The following is a 25,105-nucleotide window of genomic DNA, read 5'->3' on the forward strand; positions in this document are numbered from 1 at the left end:
GAAACTTGTATTGTTGCGAGTCAAAAATTTTTTTCAGCTGTTAAAGAAATAAAATAATGCCAATAATGTGGTTTGAGGGTAATTGAATTGACAGCTACTGCCATCTATGGGTAAATTCTGGTTTCATATTTACATACCTGGTGTAAGTAGTTAATAATGTCAATTGTAGGGACCGTAATTTGTACTTATTTACTGAAAACTCGCTGTCAAATTTTTGGATGGAAAACATACCCCCCTTACTTATGTATAAAGCTTGGTGAGGGGTAATAATAACATAAATAACTATATTCATTCAAGATTCTTATTTATTAAATGCATTGTAACAGAGCATGGACTCATTCATTTGCATAGATGATGATCACAGAATTATTGGTGATAAGACAAAAATGTTTTTACATGCAAAAGATACATTATGGCAATAATTTTATTTGACTAGAAGAAGATTTCACAAATAATTTCTAGATTATCATTTGAAAGACAAACTCGTTTCTTGAATATTTCATATTATCAAAAAATACACTTCAGATATCCAGTATTTTAATGAGAACATAGAAAATGGGGGGGGGGAAAGGCCCATAATGCATAGTTGTATTAAATTTTTCATAAAAATACAAATTAACACAAGTTCACTGCATTTTCATTTGTAAATTCTACATACTACTGTGATCAAAAAGTATCCAATTTAACACATTAGGTTGAAACATTAAGTAACAGCTATTTATGTTGTGTTTAAAATTATGTGGTAAAAATAAAATGTAATGAAATAATGTTCTGTGTTATTCCAAAGATAATCTTTTCCTCTACAAGACGGCGTACTTGATTTTTTTGTCTGAGCTAATTTTTGATATTTTTCAGATCATTAAAATGGAGTATCAAGTTGAAAAAAATAAGCATTTTCGACACCTTCTTTTTGTGTTTAATTGAGGCGCCAATCCTGCAAAAGCTACCCGAGAAATTTGTGAAATGTATTAGAAGGTGCAATGCCTGAAGTTTGTCAAATTCAAAAATGGAAATTTCGACCTACATGAAGACGCGTCAAACCACTCGAGAATTAGCCGAATGAATGGGTTGTAGCCAAATGACTATAGTTCAACATCTTAGGTCTATGGGGAAAGTTAAATAACTCGGATATTATTGACTAATTTATTGCTTTTTGTTTTGTTAAAATAAAAATTTTAAAATTAAAAAAACGGCCATTACTTATGTTTCAACCCCATACATACATTCAAGAAATCACTTACAAAGTTTTTCTTTAAATTTTATTTGACATCAGACAACAGTTTTTATTTCCTTTCTTTTTTATAATTTGCAAATAAATTCACTTTTAATGAATTAAGAATTTTTGCTGCAGAGATGTTTGAAATTTTGCAGAAAGCTCTTGAAATTAACCTTCAATCAAAAATAAATTTTTATGTGGTAAAGATGTTTGAAGAAGACAGAAAATATGCCCAAGATGAACTATGTTCTGATATACCATGTATTTCTGTTAATGAGCAACTTATTAATAAGACCAGAGATTTAGTGTTTAGCAGTCATCATTTAACAATTAGGGATATTATTGAATGTGTTGCATATAATTTGAATCCTGTTTAGTAGTTTTAAAAATCACTTATGCTTGCAGCACATCACTTCTAGAGTTGTTGAAAAATGCTGAATTTTTTCCAAAAATTATAATATAGCCAAATGGCCCAGGAGATATTTTTTCAAGATGAGTCCTTAAAATATATTATTACTGGTAAAGACATGCAGATTATGCTTTTGATAGAGAAACAGTTCAAATTAATGCTGCTCAAAAGTTGAAGCATGCCCCCTGCCAATTATTATGGTGTTGCATATTGCAAATTTCTTCCATAGGCAATTGTTAATAAAGAATATTATCACTGTGTTTTGCAGCATTTATGTAAAGCAATTCATAGGAAATTACTTAACTGCTTCAAGATATTGCATGGATTCTGCAACACAGTAAGTCACTTACTTACACTGCTTTTGTTGTTTGCAAATTTTTGACCTAAAATTCAACAAATATGACTTTGAAAACTACGTATTCTGCACTATGTGGCTTTTTTCATATTTCCATGCTCAAAATTGGCACTTTGTAATCACTGTTCTGAACTTTGATGCAATAAACAGAAATCTACTGTGAGGCCCAGAAGAATTTCATGAAACATGTTCTAAAGTCATTCATCATCACTTTGGCAGAAGTGCATTGCAGTGGGAGAGAATTATTTTTAAAAGGGATATAAAAATAGTCCAACAAATTGAAATCTTATGTTTTATAGAATCATTCCTGAGCCTTTCATATAATAGTAGATACTAAATTAATTTTAAAATTTAGAACCTTAAATGTATGTAAGTGCAATTAATTTATTTATACACAAAATTTTCATATCTATATTTTTCAAATATCAGTTAAATATTTAACTGGAGAGGAATACGACAATGATTTGTCAAATATTTCTCCCCCTTTATGGTTCAATCGAATATGCTCCAACATAGAACATAACTTTTTTATAGAGCAGAAAGAATGTATAATTTAATAACGAAACATTTTAATTATATCACATTATACATACTATGACCCTCTTTAAATTATTAATAAAAGATATTCTGGTAACACTTACACATTTTCCCCAATTTAGCTCCTCTATTTATTTATGTATAAATCAGAAATGGTTAACATACAATAGAGTCAATATAAAGTAGATAGATATGGAGGAGCAAGGATCAAATAATATTCATCAACGGCATATAGAAGAATAAATTTTTATATTTAGAGTAACAAATTAACAATTCAGAAAGTTTGTGGACTAGTAACACTGCACATTTATAAAGACAGCCTGTGTCCTATTTTGTAAATGGAAGTAAAGCTAATGAGCATCATTTGTTTGCTTAATGTAAAAGAACAACTGCAGTGCACACTTTTTTATGGCAGATGATATGCCATTAATAGCTAGACAAAGGGTCGTTGATAAATTTTGTGTCAAGTTATGTAAAAGTGGGCAGGAAATGTCTGAGATTAGTAGAATAAGCAAACTGGCCATATTCAAATGGTGGAGGCATTTTAAAGACACAATGTACAAGATGAGCCAAGAACATCTATAGACAATGAAAATATTCGAAAAATAGAGATATTAGTGAAAGAAGACAGATGTTCATTAATTTAAGAGCTTAATTTAATGCTGATGTAGCAAAATATTGTAATATATTTTAATCTGAAAATGTCTCAAGCTTATGCAAGATGGGTTTCACATAGAATGAAGACCACAAGTTCTATTGTGTTCAATACTTCTGTGAATTGAGAAAGATCTCGACATGTTTAACAGAATAATCATAACTGATGAATCCTGAAGCAGACATTATAATCCTAAATCAAAACAGCAAATAACCACATCTCTCCAAAATTTCAGATATCTGATTCCTCAAAGAAATTAATACTGATTTTATTTTTGAATAACTGTAAAACAATATGGATACACAGTTTTCCAAACAAATAAACTGTAAATGGAGATTAGTGCTTTAAGTATTTCATCTGAGAAAAGCAATTTTGTGGAAAAGTGTAAGAGAGAGGAACTAAACTGCTTTACATAAATGGTTTCTCTCTTTCAAGATAATGTTGAATAATATACAGCCCAACAGGCTATAGAAGCTTTGTAGAAAATTCACAGGGAGTGTCTAGATCATCTTTATACAGCTCAGACCATATGCCCTGCAATCTTTGGGCTTTTATAACATGAAAAAAGTTAAGAGAGGAAGAAATTCAGCAAAAACCAGGAAGTGAAAGTTGTCACATCTGCTATCTTATACTGATTGTCATTAAACAGTCTATAGTTTGTTTGAAGAGCTAGTGCATCTCAGAAAACAGTATATGAAGTGTGAAGTCTGCTGTTTCAAAATATATATCCGCACCAAACCTCCTAATGATTCAAAGTCTAAATAGTAATTCTCAGTCCACAAATTGTTGGAGCAGCTTTCATAAAATTAATGAAATACAATTCAGAAATGTGTAATTTATATCAGCAATAAAAATCTCATAGATATAGTTGAAATGTGGCTGTTTAAAAAAAATGATAATTATACACATTTTTAAAATTAAATAGTATGTTTCAATGCAAAAAAATAATATTAACATTTCATAGGGTAACACTTTTATATTTAATAAGGAATTAAATCAAATTTTTTAAGAAAAACATTTAGCAGGATACAAAAACTATTAACTAGTAATCCTCAAACATGGATAAAAATTTCAATAAAAATTGTTAATATACTTCTTGGTAAAAGAAACAGAACTATTCAGTAAGAAAAATTATAGTTAGTCACTTCATTATAAAATGTTTATGAATATAACATGAGTAAAATTTCATAATAATGTAAACAGGTAAACTAAATTTTTAATGCCAAAAGATGGTGAGATTAAATACGAAAATTACATTCAAGGTACATTTAATGTTGATGAGATTTATCAAGTACATTTTCATCTTTTCATTATTGTAATTTTTGTTTGACATTATACTGCCAATGTTAAAAATAATTTATGTTTAGTGGTCTGAGAAAAGAAATCAATTTTGGTTTTACCATTATCTTCACAACTTTAAATTAGCAAGTTTGTAAAGTAGGCACTTCTGCAGGGACCGGCAAAAGCCAGCTGATGGGCTGTATGCGGTCCTTTTAATTAAATAGCATGTTAAGAAATCCTGTGCAGTGACATTTCTATCTATTTCCTACTCAATTTTGTGCACAAAATACTGAAATCAGCAGTATGAGTGCACATATATTGCTACAGTGCAGGGGAATATATGGTTACAGGCAAAGACACTGCAGCAAAATTATCAAAAAGAAAACAACGGAAGCAAAAAATATTGCTGTATAAATCATAGTCGGAGAAAACATCATGGTTGAAAATAAAGCTGTAAAAACATCATCATCAAAAATATTTTGGGAAAAAATAAAGTACCTACAAATCGTTGCTTGATGATAACATTACAAAAATGCACTTTTCATTTTTAAAATTTGTAAATGCATATTTGCATAATGATTTGGAAGCAAAAGGAGGAATGAGAACATTCCCTGAAGAATATAGTTCTGTCCTTTCTAGTTCATTTAAAGTAAAAGATGGGAAATTAAGGGCATAATTTTTTTCCCCTTCTAATTTCTACCAGGGAAGGGCTTTTTCCTCACCCCACTGCATTCTGGCCAACAAAAGGGGTACCTCTAGAGATCACGCTTTGCGGCAGCTCTGTCCACATAATGCACTATAAAAGCCTTTTTAGACCTGTGGTTAAACATATACAAATTCCTTCACTTCAGACAAATACTTATAAATGTGATAAGAGTTTAAGATAAATTTCTTATATTTTAAATACTGATTTTGTAAATGAATTATTAATGAAAATAGAGTCAACTCCCAGTTAACTGAGGGTAGATCAACTATGTCTTATTTAACAGAGTTATCGCAGAACAATCAGGAAACTAGCCCTTAGAAAAAGCAGAATTTCTAGGTAAAAACAGAAATTGTACACAATAAAAGCAGTGAAAGCAGATTATTTCACAATATTCAGGCATTTTTTTACCTGTCGTAATATGTAATGTAATTGTACACTGCACAAAAAAAGAAATGGGACAGTTCTATATCTTCCATTCTACTGGGCCGATTGACGAAATTCAACTTTCGTTTTTCATGTCTCGAAAGCGCGAATTAGGATATGTATTAGATTTATATATAGCATTGTACTAATATAGGTACTTTGACACAAAATAGGACTTTGTCTGAAGTAACATACCAATTTCTTTTTCCATATTTCCATTCTACGACTCAAATTACGCCAAACTACTAAGTTTTGAAAAAAAAATCACACCAGTAGTTTTTACAAAATTAGCTCTCAAAATTTTAGCTCCTCAATGTTAGTTGATTTTGGTATATATTTATTAATCTCTCTTTTTTTATTAAACTTATTTGATTATTCCTTTCACATTTCGAAATTTAGGTTCATTCTAAATAAAATTCACCCATTTTTTTATGATTTATTTTTAAAATTTGTATTTTTAAATAATTTTTAAAAATTTTTCAAAAAAATTTTTGAATTATAATATATACAATTTTCACCAACATCTTAAAGTAGACTTATTTCTAAGCATACCTGCAAAAAATTACAGTTGTTTATTCAAAATCTCCGAAGATAGATACATGAATATATATATTGGGGCGTTTTAAAATTTGGCATATTTGTTGAAAGCGATAAAACATCAAATGTGGTTTAGACACTTTGCTGAAATTATTTGGAAGTAGAAACATAGTGACTTTTTTTTCTGCTCATGCACAATGTAAAAATATAGGAACGAAGTGACATTTTTCCCGCTCCAACGTAATGGAAGGGAAAGGAAAATTGGTTGCCACATATTAACAGGTTCGCCAAGTGAATTATTTTTGGCGCAAACTGAAAAATTGTGCCAAGATAAATTTTTGAATTTATCCATAAATTTTGAACCAAATTTTACAAAATTTAATATCTAGGCATAATTTGAGTCGTAGAATCGAAATATGGAAAACAATTTTTATGTTACTTCAGAAAAAGCATGATTTTGTGTCAAAATACCTATGTTATAACAATGCTATATACAAATGTAATATATATCGTAAGTCGTGCTTTCGAGACATGAAAAACACAATTTGAATTTTGTCAATCGGCCCAGTAGAACCGGAGATATAGAACTGCCCCCCTTTTTTTTGCGCAGTTTACATAATCTGGAATCTGTAAACATTTTTTTAAATCATCTGCTAAAAATAAATCACTAAATCTAAAAAGTGCACAGCCGTTTCCCATAGAATGCTATTTTTAAATACAAGATTAATATAAACAGAAACATTCTTCTTTCTTGCCTGAAAACACATGTAAATTGATTGTTAACATTATTTTTCTATCAATTATAGTATGACTTATTCTTTTGATTTTTTAACTGCTGTCAAACAAACCATGGATGTCATCCCTGATTTTCCTTTGGTTAATTGGGAGTCTATGAGATTAAGAAATGAATGAAACATCACTTTTAGCGTACTCCTTTTTAATTTAATTACAGTACAAAGTCTGTAATCTGGACTCGGGACTTCGGCGATTCCGGATTATAGATCATCAATTTAAATCTGGTAAGATGGCATGCAGAAATTATACAATTAAAAATATGAAACCGTAATTTATGAAATAAAGAGCAATTATGATCTAAAGGGTATCAAAATTTACAAAAAAAAAAAAAAAAAAAAAAGCTTAATATTTATTTGTTTACTTTATTAAACATTTCTTTCAATGTAAGTTGTTTAAGTTGCTTTGTTTTTTGTGCTAATACTTTCTCTTTAATTTGCTATTACTTTCTCTTTAATTCTATAAACAGGCATAATTTCTTGTTCAGTTACAAAGTTCCATTGTTCAAGTCCTGTAAGTGCTGTGTCGAGAATACCGACTAACTCGTCAATTGAAATTTTTTCATTTTCAATAACCTCTCTGTCACTTTCTTCACTATCAGAAGTGCGCATGGGTAAATGCTTTACACGCATGCATAGCGGACACGCGCATTAAAAGCGCATGCGTAAATGCTTTATGCACATGCATAAATTTGTAGCTTTGAAGTCCAGATTATAGATCATTCCGGATAATAGATGTCCGGATTACGGACTTTGTACTGTACTAATAACATTAAGCAATTTCCCCTGTGTCATTCTATTGTTTGAGAAACATGAGTCTTAATCAGGGTTGGCATCGCAGCAGGTGCAAGTAACAGCAGGGCAACAGAACTTTTTTAACTTAGAAAAACTTTGGGATGGCAAAATATTTAGAATTTAAGAGAGTCACTGGGTAACAGAATTTAGGTGTAGCGAAATTTTTTAATTTGGAGAGGTAGCAGAATTTAGGACATACAGAGATTGGAGACCAAGTGGCAAAAAATACCTAGTACCGACCCTGATATGCCTAATGTAATATTAACCTCTTCGCGACGGGCGAATCATATATGCATTTCGTACGGACGCATGTGAGGCCCGGGCGGTTCACCCGTGCACTCCTGGAGAACTGGCCAAGTGAACGGGCAGTGCAGATATGCATTTTAAGCTGAAACAATTTTTAATAGCCACTAGATGGCACTCTGTGTCCATTACATTTAAACTGAACGTAGTTTTAGTATTCTGACCTTCAGATTGTTTATATTCTGGCTGTTTTTGGTATTTTGCTTGTCAGCTGTGGCTGGGGAGGGGGGAAATCGTAATGTAAACAAACGCAGCTCGGCTCTTTAAATCGCTGCGTGCTAATGAAAACATTCTCGTATCTGATTTATATCCAATTCCTTTTTTATTCTATTTTTTTCCTCTACTTTGAACGGTCTTTTAGGGTTAGTGTGCGGAGTTTTTTTACGTTTTGCATTGCCTTCAGATATATTTCCGTTCCTTCTTTTTTTATTTAGGAAAGCCTCACGTCCAGTCTATTATGACGGGAAGGAGGCGCTATTTATCAGAGGAAGAATACCCTAGTATGGTTAGTGAACCATTTACTAACGCAAATGAGAGTACTGATTCATTTTCTAAGGAGTTAAAAAGTGATACTTTTTCTAAGAGTTACAAGGTGATACTTCTCTGTGCTTCGAAATTTACCACGCTCGTTTTCATTTTAAATTTTGTTACTTCTTACTGTAAATAGTCTTTATTGTGTTCTTTTTAATAATTTTAAACTTTATTGATGGATTTTATCAATTAAAACTTTAGAATAATTTGAATAGCTCTTCCGAAAAGTATTATGGAAGATAAGCAATTTTTTAAGTATATTTCCATGTAAAATAAAGAAATAAATGTTTTAAGGGCTAATTTTAACATATATAAGAGCTCAAGTAATAATCTAAAATGATACCAAAAATTACGATGCTAGAAGCGAAACTTTTGTTTTTCTGATTTTTGTTATAAAATTAGGCTTAATGATGCAAAACCTCCGTCCAGTACGGTGACTGCCTTCGATTCTCTTCCGTCCCGCACGAGCGTTTTAAACAAAGGTGCGCCGTCGCGAAAAGGTTAAGCATTAAAGTAATGTACATTCTATAATTGTTTGTATAACAAATATGAAATTATGACATCTATATCAAAGGATCAAAATGAACATTAAAACTTAAATTTATAAACTTGGTAAATGAGATTCTATTTTATAGCATGGTTGACACTGAGTATCTAAAATATTCATGAATAATTTTAAAAATTTACTCAAAAATTACTTTTTCATTCAATGATGTCAATTTTAACAATTCATTTTCATTATCTTGCCAGCACTGATTCACAATTAAAAACTGCAGAACTCCATATCCAAAACTACATTAAGATCTTGTTTGAGATTTAACATATTATTTCTCAAAAATAAAAATTGTTGTTATTATTTGATAATTAAAAGACTGTTGCATTTTAACAATCTCCTGAAGTATTTTCAAAGTTTCTTTAGAAAATAAACCAATGGCATAAACTCATTGGTATGTTTCTCTATCTGATGGTATAAACTAATTAATTGTGGGGCATACTCAGTTGCTACAGTTGGTTTTTTATAACAAGAAGCTACTGTTTACTTGGAAAGTTGCTGGCATAAGAAGGGGGAATCAATTATTCTGAAATTAAATTTGACATATGATTTTGTAAGATTCTGATAATTTAAATATTGAAAGCTTTTATTAAAAGAATATAATATCTAGATATTTTAGAATAAAGTACAGTGTAAAAATACTTGGACAGAAATAAAAATATGTATTTTATTATGTTTTAAAAATAACGTTTTAATTAATTTTTTAAAAAAAGGCAGTTTTATTTGATTAATGGCACTAGCTTTGGCCTATTTGTCAAGCTATACATAGGAACTGAAATTATAAAAGAAAATATTTTAAAATATTTAATATCATAAATAATACTGAAATTCTTTTCTCTGAAATTTAATTCTTTTATATTAAGACCATTTCATTAGTGCATAATGAATGTAAATTATGCATAATAACTTATAATTTGCTTAAATGCATAAAATAAAATGCAAAGTTTAAAATGAAAAAAAAAAAAAAAAAAAATGACTGAATCAATTATAAATCTTTAAAAGACAAAATAATTGTTATGATAGGATATAAAATTAAACTTATTTTCCTTTTCAATAAGCTATATTAAAATTATTTCATACTCACACACCACAGTGTATAACTTGATTAAACACATAAAAAATAATGCAGACTTTAAAGTAAAAGATTTTGATTGAATGAATTCACATTTTAAAATATGTATCATTGTGATAAGATGTAAACTTTAATCTATTTTCCTTTCACTAATTTTGTTTCTAAATCTTTCAGAGTAATACAAATTAATTTTAAATTACCACATTATGAATTAAAAAAATTAAACATGCAAAGGATTTCTAGTTTGATTTTGGATATTCCTTAATCTTGCATATCGTTCAACTGGTCTCATCTATTAAAAATAGAAACATATATCATTTTATAAAAATTTTTAAGTCAGAATATAAAAATACTATTTACGAGTTTTTTCATATTAACTAAACTAAATTAGCTATTAAAAATATTTAAGGACAAAAACTTCCCAATTTCATTTTTCCATTCATAGGTTACAATAAACATGCAAAAATTACACAAGCTTTTATGGAAAATCACTGTTTAGTTATATTTACATTTGTAGATTATTTTTGCTATATACAAGACATTATGCAAAATAATAATAAAACATTTAGATATCTGCATGCTAATTTATATTAAAATATCTGTAACAGATGGACAAAATAAGGAAATATTAAAATGTCATGTATGCTTAATACTTGTCCTGTTATATGGAATAATTAATTCCAATAATGTATGAAAATAATGATAGCATGCATACCATAAATGACGAATGATAGTTACCTCAGATTTCCAGAAAGAGAAAACAGAAAAAATTATTAGAAAAGCAAGCATCAAATAGGTCACAATACGTATCAAATCTCGAGTCTTTCTCCATTCTTTTAATTCACTAACATATAAGAAGCGATTACGATATTCAGGTGGCAATTCAAATTGAGATCTTGTTGGAAATAGAGATTCATAAAAATCTTGTATCACAGCTCGAATCTGAGGATACATATATAATATTATTATTTTTAAATAGTTATGCCATGTCCATTTAATAAATACTTAATTGCCTACCTAGGTAAATTAATAAGTAAGTAGTAAAAACATATATTAATTAAAATTCTAATGGTGAAATAATAATTCCAAGCTAAAGTATAAATAGCAAACTAGAATAATTTCTTATGCCTATATTAAAAGGTATATCTTAGTGCTTAGTAAGTTTCATAGATATATAAAATGCTATAATAGTACATAAAATATTTAAAAAACAAAGAGAATACAAACTTCCTTTTTTAAACATTAATCACTATATTTCATTTTAATTTTTAAACATTAATCACTATATTTCATGTGTAAATATTATACATGAAATATAGGATAAAAATTCTGTACATATACATATATAATTTAATTTATATAGCCATATATTATTATTATATTTAATTATGCCATATATTTTTTTTTTTCAATTATATACTCTTCAAACAAAGAAGGAAAAAACATATATACACCAAGAATATTGTTTGATATATGCACGCAAATAGTCCCTGATCAAATATGTAAACAGAAATTATGCTAAATAGGGCCTATGAACAGTGTATGACACACAGCATGCAATGATGAGGATACATTAAGAGCAAAGTTTAAAAAGAAGGAAAATTTTGACATCAGATCTGCATGTTATGTGATATGCTGAAAAAGGATGGATTCATTGGGATGAAATCACGCTAAACAATACATTACAAGATATCAAATAGGACTGAACATACAATCCATTGATGTTAACTCCACTTGTAGAGACATTCAATCAAATGAACATAACACAGAATCCAGGGAAATCTTGTTATCCCCAGAAACAATTTGTGGAAGAAACAATTCTTAATAAAATTAATTATTTTCTAAGCTATTTTACAACAAAAATGTTGCCCCATTAAGTACTGCATGGCTCTGACAAAAGAGATGAATTCTATCATGTCTGAAAATGACAGGATGCTACCTCAGCTCATTGCAGGATTTTGATGAAATAGTTAGCTAAATGGACCATATTAGATACTCTATGCCTATGGGTGCTATTTATGCAGTTATTCTGTGATGGGAACTACCTGCATCTGATTCACAGATTTTTTTTTTTTTTTTTTCAACTTTCACAATTGTTTTACACTGCTGGCCACTGTAAATGCAACACCCTGAAGGAAGCATGCAAATAACATGAATTTTACAACATGCATTAGTGGAGGTGAGATATACAGATGATTAGAATTTTAACTCAGATGCACATCATGTGCGCCTATGGCGCCACTTCAAAGCGCTATTTAAGGCTTGGAGTTTTCGATGATTTCAAGTTCGGCAATTGTGTTTTTCTTGCGGTTTTTTTCAAAAAAACGATCAATTATGCCTTGTAGTAAACAGTGATCATTGTTTGATCAAGTATCCAAGTTCGACAAAGAAAGGATTGTGGCCTACCAAGAGTGTGGATTATCTTTCAGGGAAATCGGTAGTCGTGTTGGACGAAACCAAAGAACTGTAATGTGGATATGTGACCGTTGGATGCAGGAGGGTACGACGGACCAACGTGTTTGATCGCATCCACCTCAGTCCACCACTTCACGTGATGACAAGAATATTGTGCGCATGGCAGTGATGGATCACTCAGTCACATCACGAACCATAGCACAGTCTGTAATGCATCATCCAGTGTCTTGCACGTAACATTCAACGCGTTTCCAGCAGAGTGGTCTGTCCGCAAGACATCCATTGCTTCTTCTACCCTTGATGCAGAACCACAGACGTCTCCGCCGCCAATGGTGCGATGAAAGAAGAATGTGGAGGGCAAAATGGAATGAAATTGTCTTTACTGACGAGTCATTCTTCTGTCTGCAACATTATGATGGTCGGATTCGAGTCTGGAGACACCGTGGAGAAAGGATGCTGAACAGCTGCATTATGCACCACCACACTGGTCCTGCACCGGGTATTATGGTATGGGGTGGTATTGGATATCACTCACACACTCCTCTAGTACACATTGCCGGTACTTTAAACAGCCAGTGCTGCATCTCCGAGGTGTTGGAGCCAGTTGTCCTTCTTTACCTTCAGGGCCACAGCCGTATTTCAACAGGATAATGAGCGATTACACATGGCACGCAATATCCAAGGATTTTTCGCCAATCGCCAGATTGAATTGCTTCCCTGGCCAACTCGCTCTTCGGATCTTTCACCAATAGAAAACATATGGTCCATGGTTGCTGAACGATTGACTCAGATTACATCCCAAGCTGCCACACCAGATCAACTTCGGCAATGTATGGAAGCTGCTTGGTCTGCTGTACCCCAAGAACACATCCAAAGTCTCTTTGAATCAATGCCGAGGCGTGTGGCAGTGGTGATCTCCAACAATGGTGGCTACTCTGCCTACTGATTCTGGAAGGAACCACACTTCACAGAAGTCTATAAATTTAATCAATTGATACTTGTTCAACATGTTATCTACTAAATAAATTTTGTTGTGATATCTCTTGTCTTTCATGGTGTTGCAATTTGGGTGGCCAGCAGTGTATATGAATAAATGACCCTACTGTTCTAGCATTATAATCCCCTTTCTAAGTCATAAACACTATATACATTGATTTTAATTTTACTGGGATGATTCCTTCCTAGTACAGTTCTGATTTATTATTGCTACTACCTAATTTTCCTTCATATTGAACAAATAAAACAGCTAAATAAATTTATAGAAAACTTTCAACTGAAACAGAAGAATAAGTTAATATTCAGATGGAACTGTCAACAAAAAATGATCATTGAACAAAAACCATTGTTCATGAGTTTTGCTTCCCCCATAAAAGCATACCTCTTAAAGCAGGCAGCATTCAACTCATAGTTTTACTGTAAAAATTTATCAATCCTCTCATAAATGAGGATTACAGCATTATTTTATCCTACCAACAAATTAATTTAGATACATTTGATGGACTAATAAACATATAAGTTTAAAGACCCTGAAAAATTTAATTTTGATAAGTTATTCTTGAAATTAATCCTAGCATCAGAAGAAAACATTTAACTTGAGCAACAATCATGTAACTCAGATAGAAATAAATCATTTCATCCCTCAAAGTTTAATTTCAACTCTTAACTTTTAGGTTCCTGCCCACAACCCAAATTAAGAATCGTAAGAAAAACCAACTGGAATCTGCATATTAGCATCAACGACTGATTCAGATATCAAATTTGCATTAACAAAAATACATATACAAAAATTATTAGTAAATGCTTAAATGAAGATTCTCGTTATTAATATCCTGTACATAGGTAGCTTATTATTAAAACCATGTACTACATAGGTAGCTGATTAGGGTACTGATTTTTGAAGAGTGTCATAAAAGTTATTTTTACAAACAATAATTAAATAAAGGTATATATTTTGCTTTAAATTAATATGATGTTTTATTTATACAAGGTAACATTATAGAAAAAGGCCTGGTTGGCAGAGGTTTCTATGGTTCCTGCAGAAGCCTATTTTCCTCAGAAAGTCCTGCATAAAGATATCTCTTCCCACATGGAAATAGCCCTAGTATGTGTTGCATAACTAATCTAAGCCTATTCATTCTAGTGTGTGCATTTTTAACTTGCTACAATAACGTTTTTCAAGATAAAACAACCAATATAGCATGTTGATCTATCCCTCTCACAAAGAATCTACATTTGATAAAAAGTTAAATACTTACAACTTCTGCTTCTTGTGTCCCATGATTCATATTATCATTTAAACAAACAAATTTCCTGAAAAAAGAGAATTATATCTTATAGAGAATAGTAAATTAAATCCTTATATTTATCACTATAGAAATTTAAGTTTTATACATTTCATCTAAGGTCTGGCTCCTGCACTTTTATTCTGCTCCTGCATCTTTTGATTTTTATTCACAGAATATATTAAATGCTTATACTTTAAGCATGAACTCTTCATTATAATCAAACAGCAATGCCAATAATAATGGTAATAATAATAATAATAATAAACTGGTTCTCTTTTAACAGCAATACAGAGTACTTAACCATTTTATCAGCACAATTATCAGGCAGATAATTTTCTTCATTACATGTACAATAAATTTCTCACAGATAATAGTGCCAACTGAAGGGTTAAAAAAGATTGCTTGACTAAATATTTGTTAAATAGTATCAAATAAAGCATGCTTTTATACTTTCACAAGTCTGGACACGTGTCACTTTTTAATATAAAGATACAGAATATTTTATTCAGGTCCCTTAAAATTTTTCTCAGCTAAATTAGTTGCCTTTGTTTCTATCACTAGTTAATGCAGAAACTGTTAATTAAAATTTTTACAAAACTTATCTAAAAATTTAAATTCTGCATACATGAGTTTTGTTTCCCATATAAAGGCACCCCTCTTATAGCAAGCATGTTATACTATAAAAAAATAATCAATTCTCTCATAAGAAATTAGGACTACAGTATTATTTTTTCCTACCAACAAATTAATTTATATATATTAGACAGAAAATGTTATATTATAAAAAATTAATCAATCCTCTCATAATAGATTAGGATTAAAGTATTATTTCATCTTACCAACAAATTAATTTAGATATATTTAACAGAACAATAAAAATAAAAAAGTATACTTTCAAAGTTCTCAAATACTTTCAAAGTTCCTGAAAATTTTAATTGTTCATGAGTCTTACTAACAGAAGAAAACATTTAACTTGAGCAACAGTTATGAAACTCAAATGGAAATAAATCATTTCATACCTCAAAGTTTAATTTCAACTCTAAATTTTTAGCTCCTATCAACTACCTAAAACAACCATAAAAAAACAAACTGAAACCTGCATATTAACATCAACGGCTGATTCAGGTGTCAAATTTGCATTCACGAAAATGCATATACAAAAATTATTAGTAAATGTTTAAATGAAGATTCTTATTATTTCAGCACTAAAGACCCATCACATTTTGATTTCCTCAAATAAAGCTAGTGTAAAAGTAATCCTGTATTTTTTTAAAGTTTAATTAAAAATTATTAATTTCTCAACCTGATATGGTTTATAAGATTAGCCTCCAATTCATATAAAGCTAGCATCCTATTTTATTTTATTATTTTTAACTTAAGTACTATTTCATATCTATTAATCAAATATTTGACCTCAAATTAAAAATACATTTCAAAATGATTCTCCATATAATCTTCTCATGGCTTCATTTGGTGCAAATCTTCATTTCAAAACATTTTGGTAAAGGAAAGATTAAAATAGCTTGAATGTGAGAATTTCAATTTCTAAATGATATGGAATATAGGGGAAAATCATTAGCATGAAGCTCTTCAACAGATAACTAGGTAATGATAAAACAGCTTCTGTTGATAAAGTGTTGAAAGAATGGCACATGGAATATCAATAGAATAATCTTTATAATAATATTCCATATCTCAAATGATTGTGAAGCCTGAACATCAACTAATACCTATTACTCTTTGTTTTCCTTACATATTAACACTGAAATTTCAACAGGTTTCCAAATAACTTACAGAATTACTAAACTATAAACACAGCATTCATTTTTTAAGTTGGTGGTTTTAAGTTCTCATGGGTCATGAAACAATTTTTGGTTATTGCAAAAGTTTCTAAGTTTTTTTAAAATTGTGCTATATAATTATATTTATTAATTTGTAATTATTTAATTTTAAATAATTAATAATTACATAAAGAATGAAAATTGGAAACACCACATTTTATTTAATAAAAATACATAAAAATGTAAATAATGCATTTCGAACACTTCATTCTGGCAAAAATAAAATATGAAATACCATATTTACTCATATATTTTTTCCTTTTTCATATACCCTCCCAAGCCTTTTCAGCATGCGATTGAAAAGCTTCTAATTTATGATAGCAATATATAAGTATGGATAAATAGCAAAGGTAGAAAAAATGGTATTTAAACCAATTTCTGAAACTGACTTTTTGGCATAAACTATTATGTCAATAATTCTATTTTTATTCATAATCTGCTAAGTTTTTTAACCTTTTTCTTAAAAAAATTGATATACATTACATATTTTTCATCTCTTGATTTTCAAGAAGTGAAATCAGTAAACTATAGAAAAATAATGAAATATATTAATTAACTTTTAGAAGTTTGAAAGTAAATATTTCACTTTGAAAAACTTGTTTTCATAACCTAATATTTGTATCATTTTAATGATTGAAATTTGTAACTTAATTAAAGATACAAAAACCTAACAAAGCCTGTAGCCAAATTACAATATGAATGATAAGAGATCATGCTTAAAATCAGTAAACCTTTTTTTTTTTTTTTTTTTTAAATAAAAAGCTGTATTTTATAACACATAAAATATTTTTCTTAACTTGGTATCAAGATAATACATACTTGGGATGTTTTCTCAGATCATCTATCTGACCAAGAACCTGAGATAGATTATTATGAATCATTTTAAAGGCCACTTCTTCTTCACCTAGAGTTTCATACGCATTTTGCTTTCTGTGACCAAAGTGTTCACGCAACATTAAAACAACAGGCGGACAGGAGCTAATTAAGGATTTAGTGACAAGAGGCTGAAATAAAATACATTTCCTTAAATAAAAAAAATCGTAAAAAATATTACAGCACATTAATTTGAAAAGGAGGGAGAACAAATTGAGAAAATTGAGATAGAACAGAAAAGTAATGCCAGAATGTTTCTGATCTCAGATAAATATTAGAAAATACAAGTCTGACTTTATTGAAATCTGGTATTTCAGTGCCAAATTGTTTTTAACTACAAGGATAATAACAACAAAAGTAATAATAATAACACCTCTACACAAAGTACTTAATGTAATTTTTATATATTAACTAAACATTAAATATAATAACTCTCTCTCTCTCTCTCTCTATATATATATATATATATATATATATATATTTACAAAGGGAGGACCCAAAAATAACCGGAATTTATTTATTTTGCATCTTTATTCAACTCTACATTAGTTCCCTTCAAAGAATTGTCCATGTGAATTAATGCACTTGTCCCAACTGTTGAAAACAGTGCTGGAACTCTTGAGACAGGGTAAAAACTCTTGAGACAGGCCAAATTGTTCAAAGCCAATTTCTTTGACTTCATCCACGTTGCTGAATCACTTTCCTTTCAGACTTCTCTTCATCTGCAGACACACAAAAAAAGTCCGACGGAACTAGATTGGGTGAGCAGGATGGATGAGGCACAAACACCATGTTTTTGTTTGTCAAACATTATTGGACCGTCAAAGCTGCATTGGCTGGAGCACTGTCATGGTGAAGCAACCAGTTTCCATTTCTCCACATTTCGAGCTATTTTCTTTGCACACTCTCTCGTAATCTTTGTAGCACATTCAGGTAAAAATGTTGGTTCACTGTTTGTCCAGGTGGAACAAACTTTTTGTTCCACCTGGACCTTTTTGTTCCACCTGGTTGCTTGTTAGTCAATGGTCTTTCGACGATCTTCTTCAATGGCCACCCAGTCGGTATAGTGGTCAGGGAAGCTGACTGCGATGCTGAAGGGCCTGGGTTCGAATTCTGAAGAAAGCATGATTGTAACTGTCCGTCCCTTCATAGGAAAGGCGAAGGTGGCCCACCTATTAGGTGCCTCCATAATAAAGAGACCACCACATCTGGCCTTGTATAGATTAATGGACTGGGTTACATTTGTAATTGTTCACAATCTGCCACTGGGAAAAAAAATCTTCATCAACTGCACATTTGATTTTGGCAATGTTTTCATAATTTCTTCTTGTTGAAGGATGCCAGGGGTGTGCCATGTCTTCAGATGACATGTTGCCGAATTTGAAATAGGAAAGCCACTCATAAACCTGTGATTTTCCCAAAAGCATCATCAAAAAAGGCTTGCCGAAGCATCCCAACAGTCTTGGCTGCAGTTTCCCTAACAGAAAGCAAACTTTCACATACACTCTGATCCTTGTAGTTGGCCGTTTAACTAATTGCCAAAGGGTTGAAACAGGGACGTGCACAACAGAACACTAAAAACAAGCCACTTAACTCAGACTGACACGAGCTCACTAACAATCCAATGAACACCACCTAACAGCTCGTAACTACAATGCATGCACACACAACAGGTTGATTCTAGTTATTTTTGGGCCCCACCCTCATATGTACATATAACCTTTTTGTGTATGTTAAAGGCTACTATAAAATATACCTATTTCCCCATTTAGAAGAATATATAGTGATGCATATATCCTTTTATAAGTACACATAATAAAGGATACACCTAGAATTTTTAGTACTTTTTTTTATTAAAGTGGCCTCTGTGCTTGATTGCAAAATTGGCAAACTTAATCATTCAAAATGTAACATTAGGTTTTAAATATCATCGAAGATTCATGTCATGGTTGCTTAAACAAGTAATACTAAATTCTTTAAGTATTAATAGTTTATCACAGAAGTTTTTCAAATAAAAATCAGGTACTTCCATGCCATAGCAACCTTGGCAAATAATAGGAATTAGTGCATTTCAGCCTTCGAAAGAAACAGGCTGTTAGTCATACAGACAAGCAGTTCATTCAATGTCTATGGTTATCAATCTGCAGACATGACATATAGTTTACATTTCACATGTGCACATTATTTGTTTCTTCAGCTAATGAAAATTTTCTTTATTTCTCACTGCTAAATATTTAATATACTTACTGTTTTCAATCTTCCATTTTATGGAAATCATTGAAAAAATTGAACAACATACTCAGAAGAATGGCTCACCATCATCTGAAGTCCTACCTAGCTGAGTTTATGTTCATGCTTCACATCAGGCATGATAATGTATTTAATGCATTACTAGGAGCAACTGCACAATTTTGGCCATCAGAATGTGTCTCTTTAAGATGAATTATGAGTATGTTTCAATACATTGTTCATTTAAAAAAAACAGCTAACAAAATAGTATTAAATTAAAGAATAAATACAAATTTATATTCTATTGCTTTTGTATGTGCATATCAAATAAATACGGGATTTTTTCTGATTATGCACAACCACCAGAAAGTATACATGAAGTATTGCACTATTATGCCAAAATAAGCAATAAACATGATGTTATCAAGCTGTATTTATGTGACATCTCAGGTATGTGCATGCATGCAGCAGATGCATACAGTTTTTTACCTTCAAATTCGGCAGTCATTTTTTTATTAATATTAGAGTTTACATTGAGTACACTTTTTTCTCCTTGTAAAGAAACATATCAGGACTGTACAATTTGCCAGCCGGTGAAAAAGAAAGTGTTGCACTTTTTCAGAAAATAATATTTTGCTTAACAACAGAGAATGTAAAAAATATGCCTTCCATTGAAATTGTACTTCTTAAATGATTTCAAAGCAAAAACAGATCGCTGTGTATGTGGGCACAGCAATAACACATACAATGCCAAATTTGTGTAATTTTCTGATATTTTTTAGGCAAAAACAAGCTATATGTACATGGAGAGGAAATAAAACTAAAATATTTAAATAAGGATATCTTGAAAAAGGTAAATGTTTCATTATGGTTGTTTCTTGTCATTTTATTTTTATGGGTTGATTGCCATTTCATGGAACTCTTGATAAATCATCATTTTCAAAATGGCTGTTGCTTTTCATGTATTAGTTTGGTGAAAAATTAATTACCAATGAATTGACCGCTTTTTAGAGAAGGAGTTTGAATTTTCAATACCAAACTGTGTGCTGTAGACAATGAATGAATTGCTTGTGTGTATTGGTAACTCTTTGTTTTTGGCCAAGGCTGAAGCATGCCATTTTATAGTTCTCACAGTTGATATAATACAGAAGTACCAAACATTATGATCAAGGGAAAATAACAGCATTAAAAGAAAAAGCAAAGACAATTAATGCTTATGAAATCTCATCACCTAAAAAAGACTGCTTTGCTAAGAATACATATAAATCTAATTAACAAAAATGTTTTAAAATAAAGTAAAAACAGCATGGAAAGAAACAAAATATTTCTCTTTCCGTTTCTTACAAAATTTTTAAATTTAGTGGAAAGAAATTGCAGATAGATTTAAATATCCTATTTAATTGTTTAGAAGTCATTTAACCAATCAAACCTGAGACTGGCATTTTTTCAAGCTTTGCTTTGACTATATATATATATATATCAAATGAAGAGGATTAAAGGAAAATTCATAGTCGAAAAACAGAATTCAAGTATCTGCAGCATAACACAGCTTATGCTAACTTTTGCTAACATTTTATACATATATGATTCAGATCAAAAGCCACAATAGTTATCCAAATCCTACTTCCCACTGCAATCTTTGTTTTGAATACTAATCATACAACAATAAGTTTGACACATCATGTTTTTAGTTTGAAAAAGTCAATTTTGCTAGTTTTCCTTTTAACAGAAAACAAGGTGGTTGCTATTGTCATAGAAGCATAAACAGGATACTTCTAACATGAGTGAATTTTAGTTTTAAATTTTAATTTAAATTCTGATTTGGCCTTAAAAAAGCTCTGAAACACGATTTAAACTTTTTAAAATTCTTCTATAAATAAATTTGGAAAAGCAGTTGATCATGCAAAATTTTGGTCTGTTTCCTGAAAGAAGAGTAACATTTTTACTTGATCTGTCAATTTCTTGCATTGTTGTAATTTGCAGTCTCCCTTTTAATAAGATCCCCACTCATTTTGTTCTTTGCCTTAGGTCTGCTAAGCAGGAAGGATAAAAATTAAACTTGCAGTTTTTTTACTTTATACATATTGATATACATATTATTCATTTATATGCTATCAATTTCACAACAAATATAATGTACAAAGAAGTTGAAAAATAAATCTGCCTTCTACTTTTTTTCAATTAATTAATTAATTATTTTTAATCGTACAGCAATAAAGCAAACAAGAAATTTTTTTTTTATGCTAGAGCCATTCCTTTCATCAGTTGGTGATGTATAAACTGGATTGCACTGATGGCACTAGTGCAATGCTAGTAAAAAGACTGGATGAGTGGGACATTCTGTGCCTGACATGTAAGCAGAAGACAAGTGTTTTGGAATTGTGGACAAAGGATAAGAGCTGTTATGCTGCATGGATGAGCCTGTGGAACCTTGAGTGCTGAAATCTATAACTAGTTTACAGAAGTGTATGTCCATGTATCATATCAAAGCAAATTATGCCTGCAGCACAGTATGAGACATGACCATGTATTGGACATAGCAAGACCAGATTGATGTCAACAGCCACTGCAGAGGAGAACACCAGATTGTGGAGGAAATTATTCAAGCAGCCATGAAGCAGGTCTTCATGCAAGACACATTTTTTTAACAAGGTTTTTTTAAACCTTGCTAAACATTACGGAACATGTTATCAATGCCTATAGTGATTACATAAAAAATAAAAATAAGCCTACTTCTTTAAGTTCCCCTTTAGTCTATTATTTGTCTTGAATAAAAGTACTGCTAGGGAAACTTATTTTTTAACTCCCTCTAGCATTTATGAAAACCTATTCAAAGAACATCAGCACTTTGGTTCTTATAATTACAATAGAAAATTTTCTTAGCTATCTGCTTGAGATACTAGAAATATTTTATTTGTTTATTTATTCATTTATTATATTTTTAATAATATGGAAACAAGCCTGTGGGAGTTGATTAGTTAAGCTTAGTTAAGCTAAGCATGTTAAATAGCATAAAAAAAAGTTCACTTTTTGCAAAATTTTAAAATATTAAATATTCAGATTATTCAATTTCCTGAACATGATAAAAGAATGTGATACTATCCTTTTATTTAATATATATACATTAAGACAAATGCTCTATCATATACTATTTCATAAACAAGCCTGGTCTTGTGTTTTCTTGTCTTTTAAGAATCAATCATATTAACAGCTATCATTATTTTAAAGCATCATCATATATATATATCATTAAGTAGTAAATATATCATTATAAAATGAATTATTTTGTAATTCACAGCAGGCATTTAAAACATGCAGTATTTTACAAAAATACTATCTAATTACTATTTTAATGTACCTTTAAAGATTCAGGCTTTTAACGCATTAACTATGTTTAAAACAGTTGCAGAGATATTTTATAATATAAGTCTTAAAGCATCTGCATATGTGATAACAAACCGAAATATAAAAAAAAAAAACTTACTAGTTTTGAATCATAATAACGTTCATTGTGAAGAATAATGGATTCTACAGTAGGTGGTGGATTAGTAAGAGAACAATTCAATATCATTTGCTCAAACCCAGCAACAAGAGAAAAATCCAGTGGTAACTCATATAGTCTAGTCAAAACAGTTCGTATCTCTCTGTCTGACCAGGTTCTAGATTCATAAAAAATTCAAGTATTTAATTAAATTAAAAATCATACATCTTATACACACAGGATGACTTGTGAACTGAAAATCAAATAATAAACATACCCAGATTTATCAGTGTCAAACATATCAAATATTTCTTCAACCTCAACAGATTCTATTTCACTCATAAGGTAATAATAATAAGAAAATGAAAACTGCATATCATTAGAACTACGTATTTTGTGTGAAGATGTGACATCAAAAGCAGCACTAAACCTGAAAAATGGAGAACACACATTGTAAATAAAATTACAAATCTGCAATAACTGTTTAGCATTTGTATGTTTAATTCATTGAAAATTTAAATATAGTTTTGGCACTTTATTTAATTTTTTGTTTAGTCAGATTTTACTCATTCCATACTGGCAGCAATAAGTCAGAAAAAAATGGATACATGGAAAAAAATAATATACACACACACACAAAAGAAAGTGTTCACATAAAGTGGCAATGGAACAGTAATGGCAAATTGCGAATGAAAATATTTAGAACATTCAAGGTATACCAGGTCTTTACACTTTTTGAAAATGAAGCAAGTCTGACTTGCACAGTTTTTGTCTCAACATCTTGGAGGAATTTTAAGTTCCATCTTTGTTTAGAAAAGTGACCTACACAATCATATACACTGGTAGACAACTGCTAAGGACAGTTGACAGTAGCAGCAATAGCAACCACAAATGGAAGGCAGGAAAATGTGGAAATTAGCATAAGTGCAGGATACAGCAAAACATGTTGTGCATATGGAAATTTGGGATTGTTGAAGTTATTCGTCATGTGATGTGTTGATTGATAAAAGAGATAAAGGATTTGATGCACATTAACCTTCATTGTCTGAAAGTAAAATTTAACAGGAAAGAGTCAATTGATGAACAATTTTCAGTATGCATAACTTGGATTATTTTATGCATGGCAATATTATTGGCAAAATTGAATCGACATCAACCACAGTGTTGTTTCAAGGCTTTGGTAATCATTTCAAACAAATAGAATGTACAGCAAATGTCACACGGGAGGTCGCATTTGCAGTACAACACCTGCAGAAGATAAGTGCATAGTGCTATCAGCAAAAAGAACTGCCGCAGCTCAGCTACTGAGGTAGCAAATCAATTACTTGCTGCTACTGGCAAGCTGTATCCAGACATTTGTGTCAAGGAGGCCTATGCACCCACGATTCTGTTGTGTGCATTCCATTGTCCAGACAACAATATACTGTCTGTTTCCAATGGTATAGCGAGCATCATAACTAGACTGAGAGATGAAGAACTGGGAGATGAGAGAAGGTTCAGTCTGTTACCGGATTACAGACTACAAATGATCTGGCGTGAGAGTGGCATTGCTTAACGCCCAGGAAAGGACCAATATTAGAGATGTAGTATCATGGTATAGGCCTGCACTATGATCAATGGGTAACTGCATTTTTTTCACTTTTATGTATTAAGCAAAATATGACCATTTTGTCCCCTGAACACTTTCCCAAAGCATTCTAGATTTCATAACACAAAAAATTATCTTCATTCTTATGTCCTACCATTCTGGCATTATTTTATTTCACTGGGCATTTACACAGACTAACATTTTAATGTGCACTATAGCCATTTGTGAT

General features: G+C 30.6%; 1 protein-coding gene across 2 annotated transcripts in view; it reads right to left on the minus strand.

Moving 5' to 3' along the window:
• Positions 1-287: 287 nt before the first annotated feature.
• The window catches only part of Gnptab (N-acetylglucosamine-1-phosphate transferase subunits alpha and beta), a 116,284-nt gene continuing 91,466 nt past the window's right edge, over positions 288-25,105 (minus strand). The window contains exons 18-23 of one of the 2 annotated variants that reach the window (XM_085827727.1): positions 23,566-23,718; positions 23,292-23,466; positions 17,525-17,709; positions 14,835-14,889; positions 10,903-11,106; positions 288-5,269 (exon numbers count right to left, since the gene is read on the minus strand). In XM_085827727.1, the coding sequence (XP_085683853.1) occupies positions 5,264-5,269; positions 10,903-11,106; positions 14,835-14,889; positions 17,525-17,709; positions 23,292-23,466; positions 23,566-23,718 (778 nt within the window). In that variant the 3' untranslated portion in view covers positions 288-5,263. Of the gene's footprint in view, positions 10,457-10,902; positions 11,107-14,834; positions 14,890-17,524; positions 17,710-23,291; positions 23,467-23,565; positions 23,719-25,105 lie in introns of both variants that reach the window. The other variant, XM_085827726.1, reaches the window with a different exon arrangement.

Source organism: Stegodyphus dumicola, chromosome 12, assembly GCF_044657685.1.
Source record: "Stegodyphus dumicola isolate Sdum_Otavi_A_Nest chromosome 12, ASM4465768v1".
Classification (NCBI taxonomy): domain Eukaryota; kingdom Metazoa; phylum Arthropoda; class Arachnida; order Araneae; family Eresidae; genus Stegodyphus; species Stegodyphus dumicola.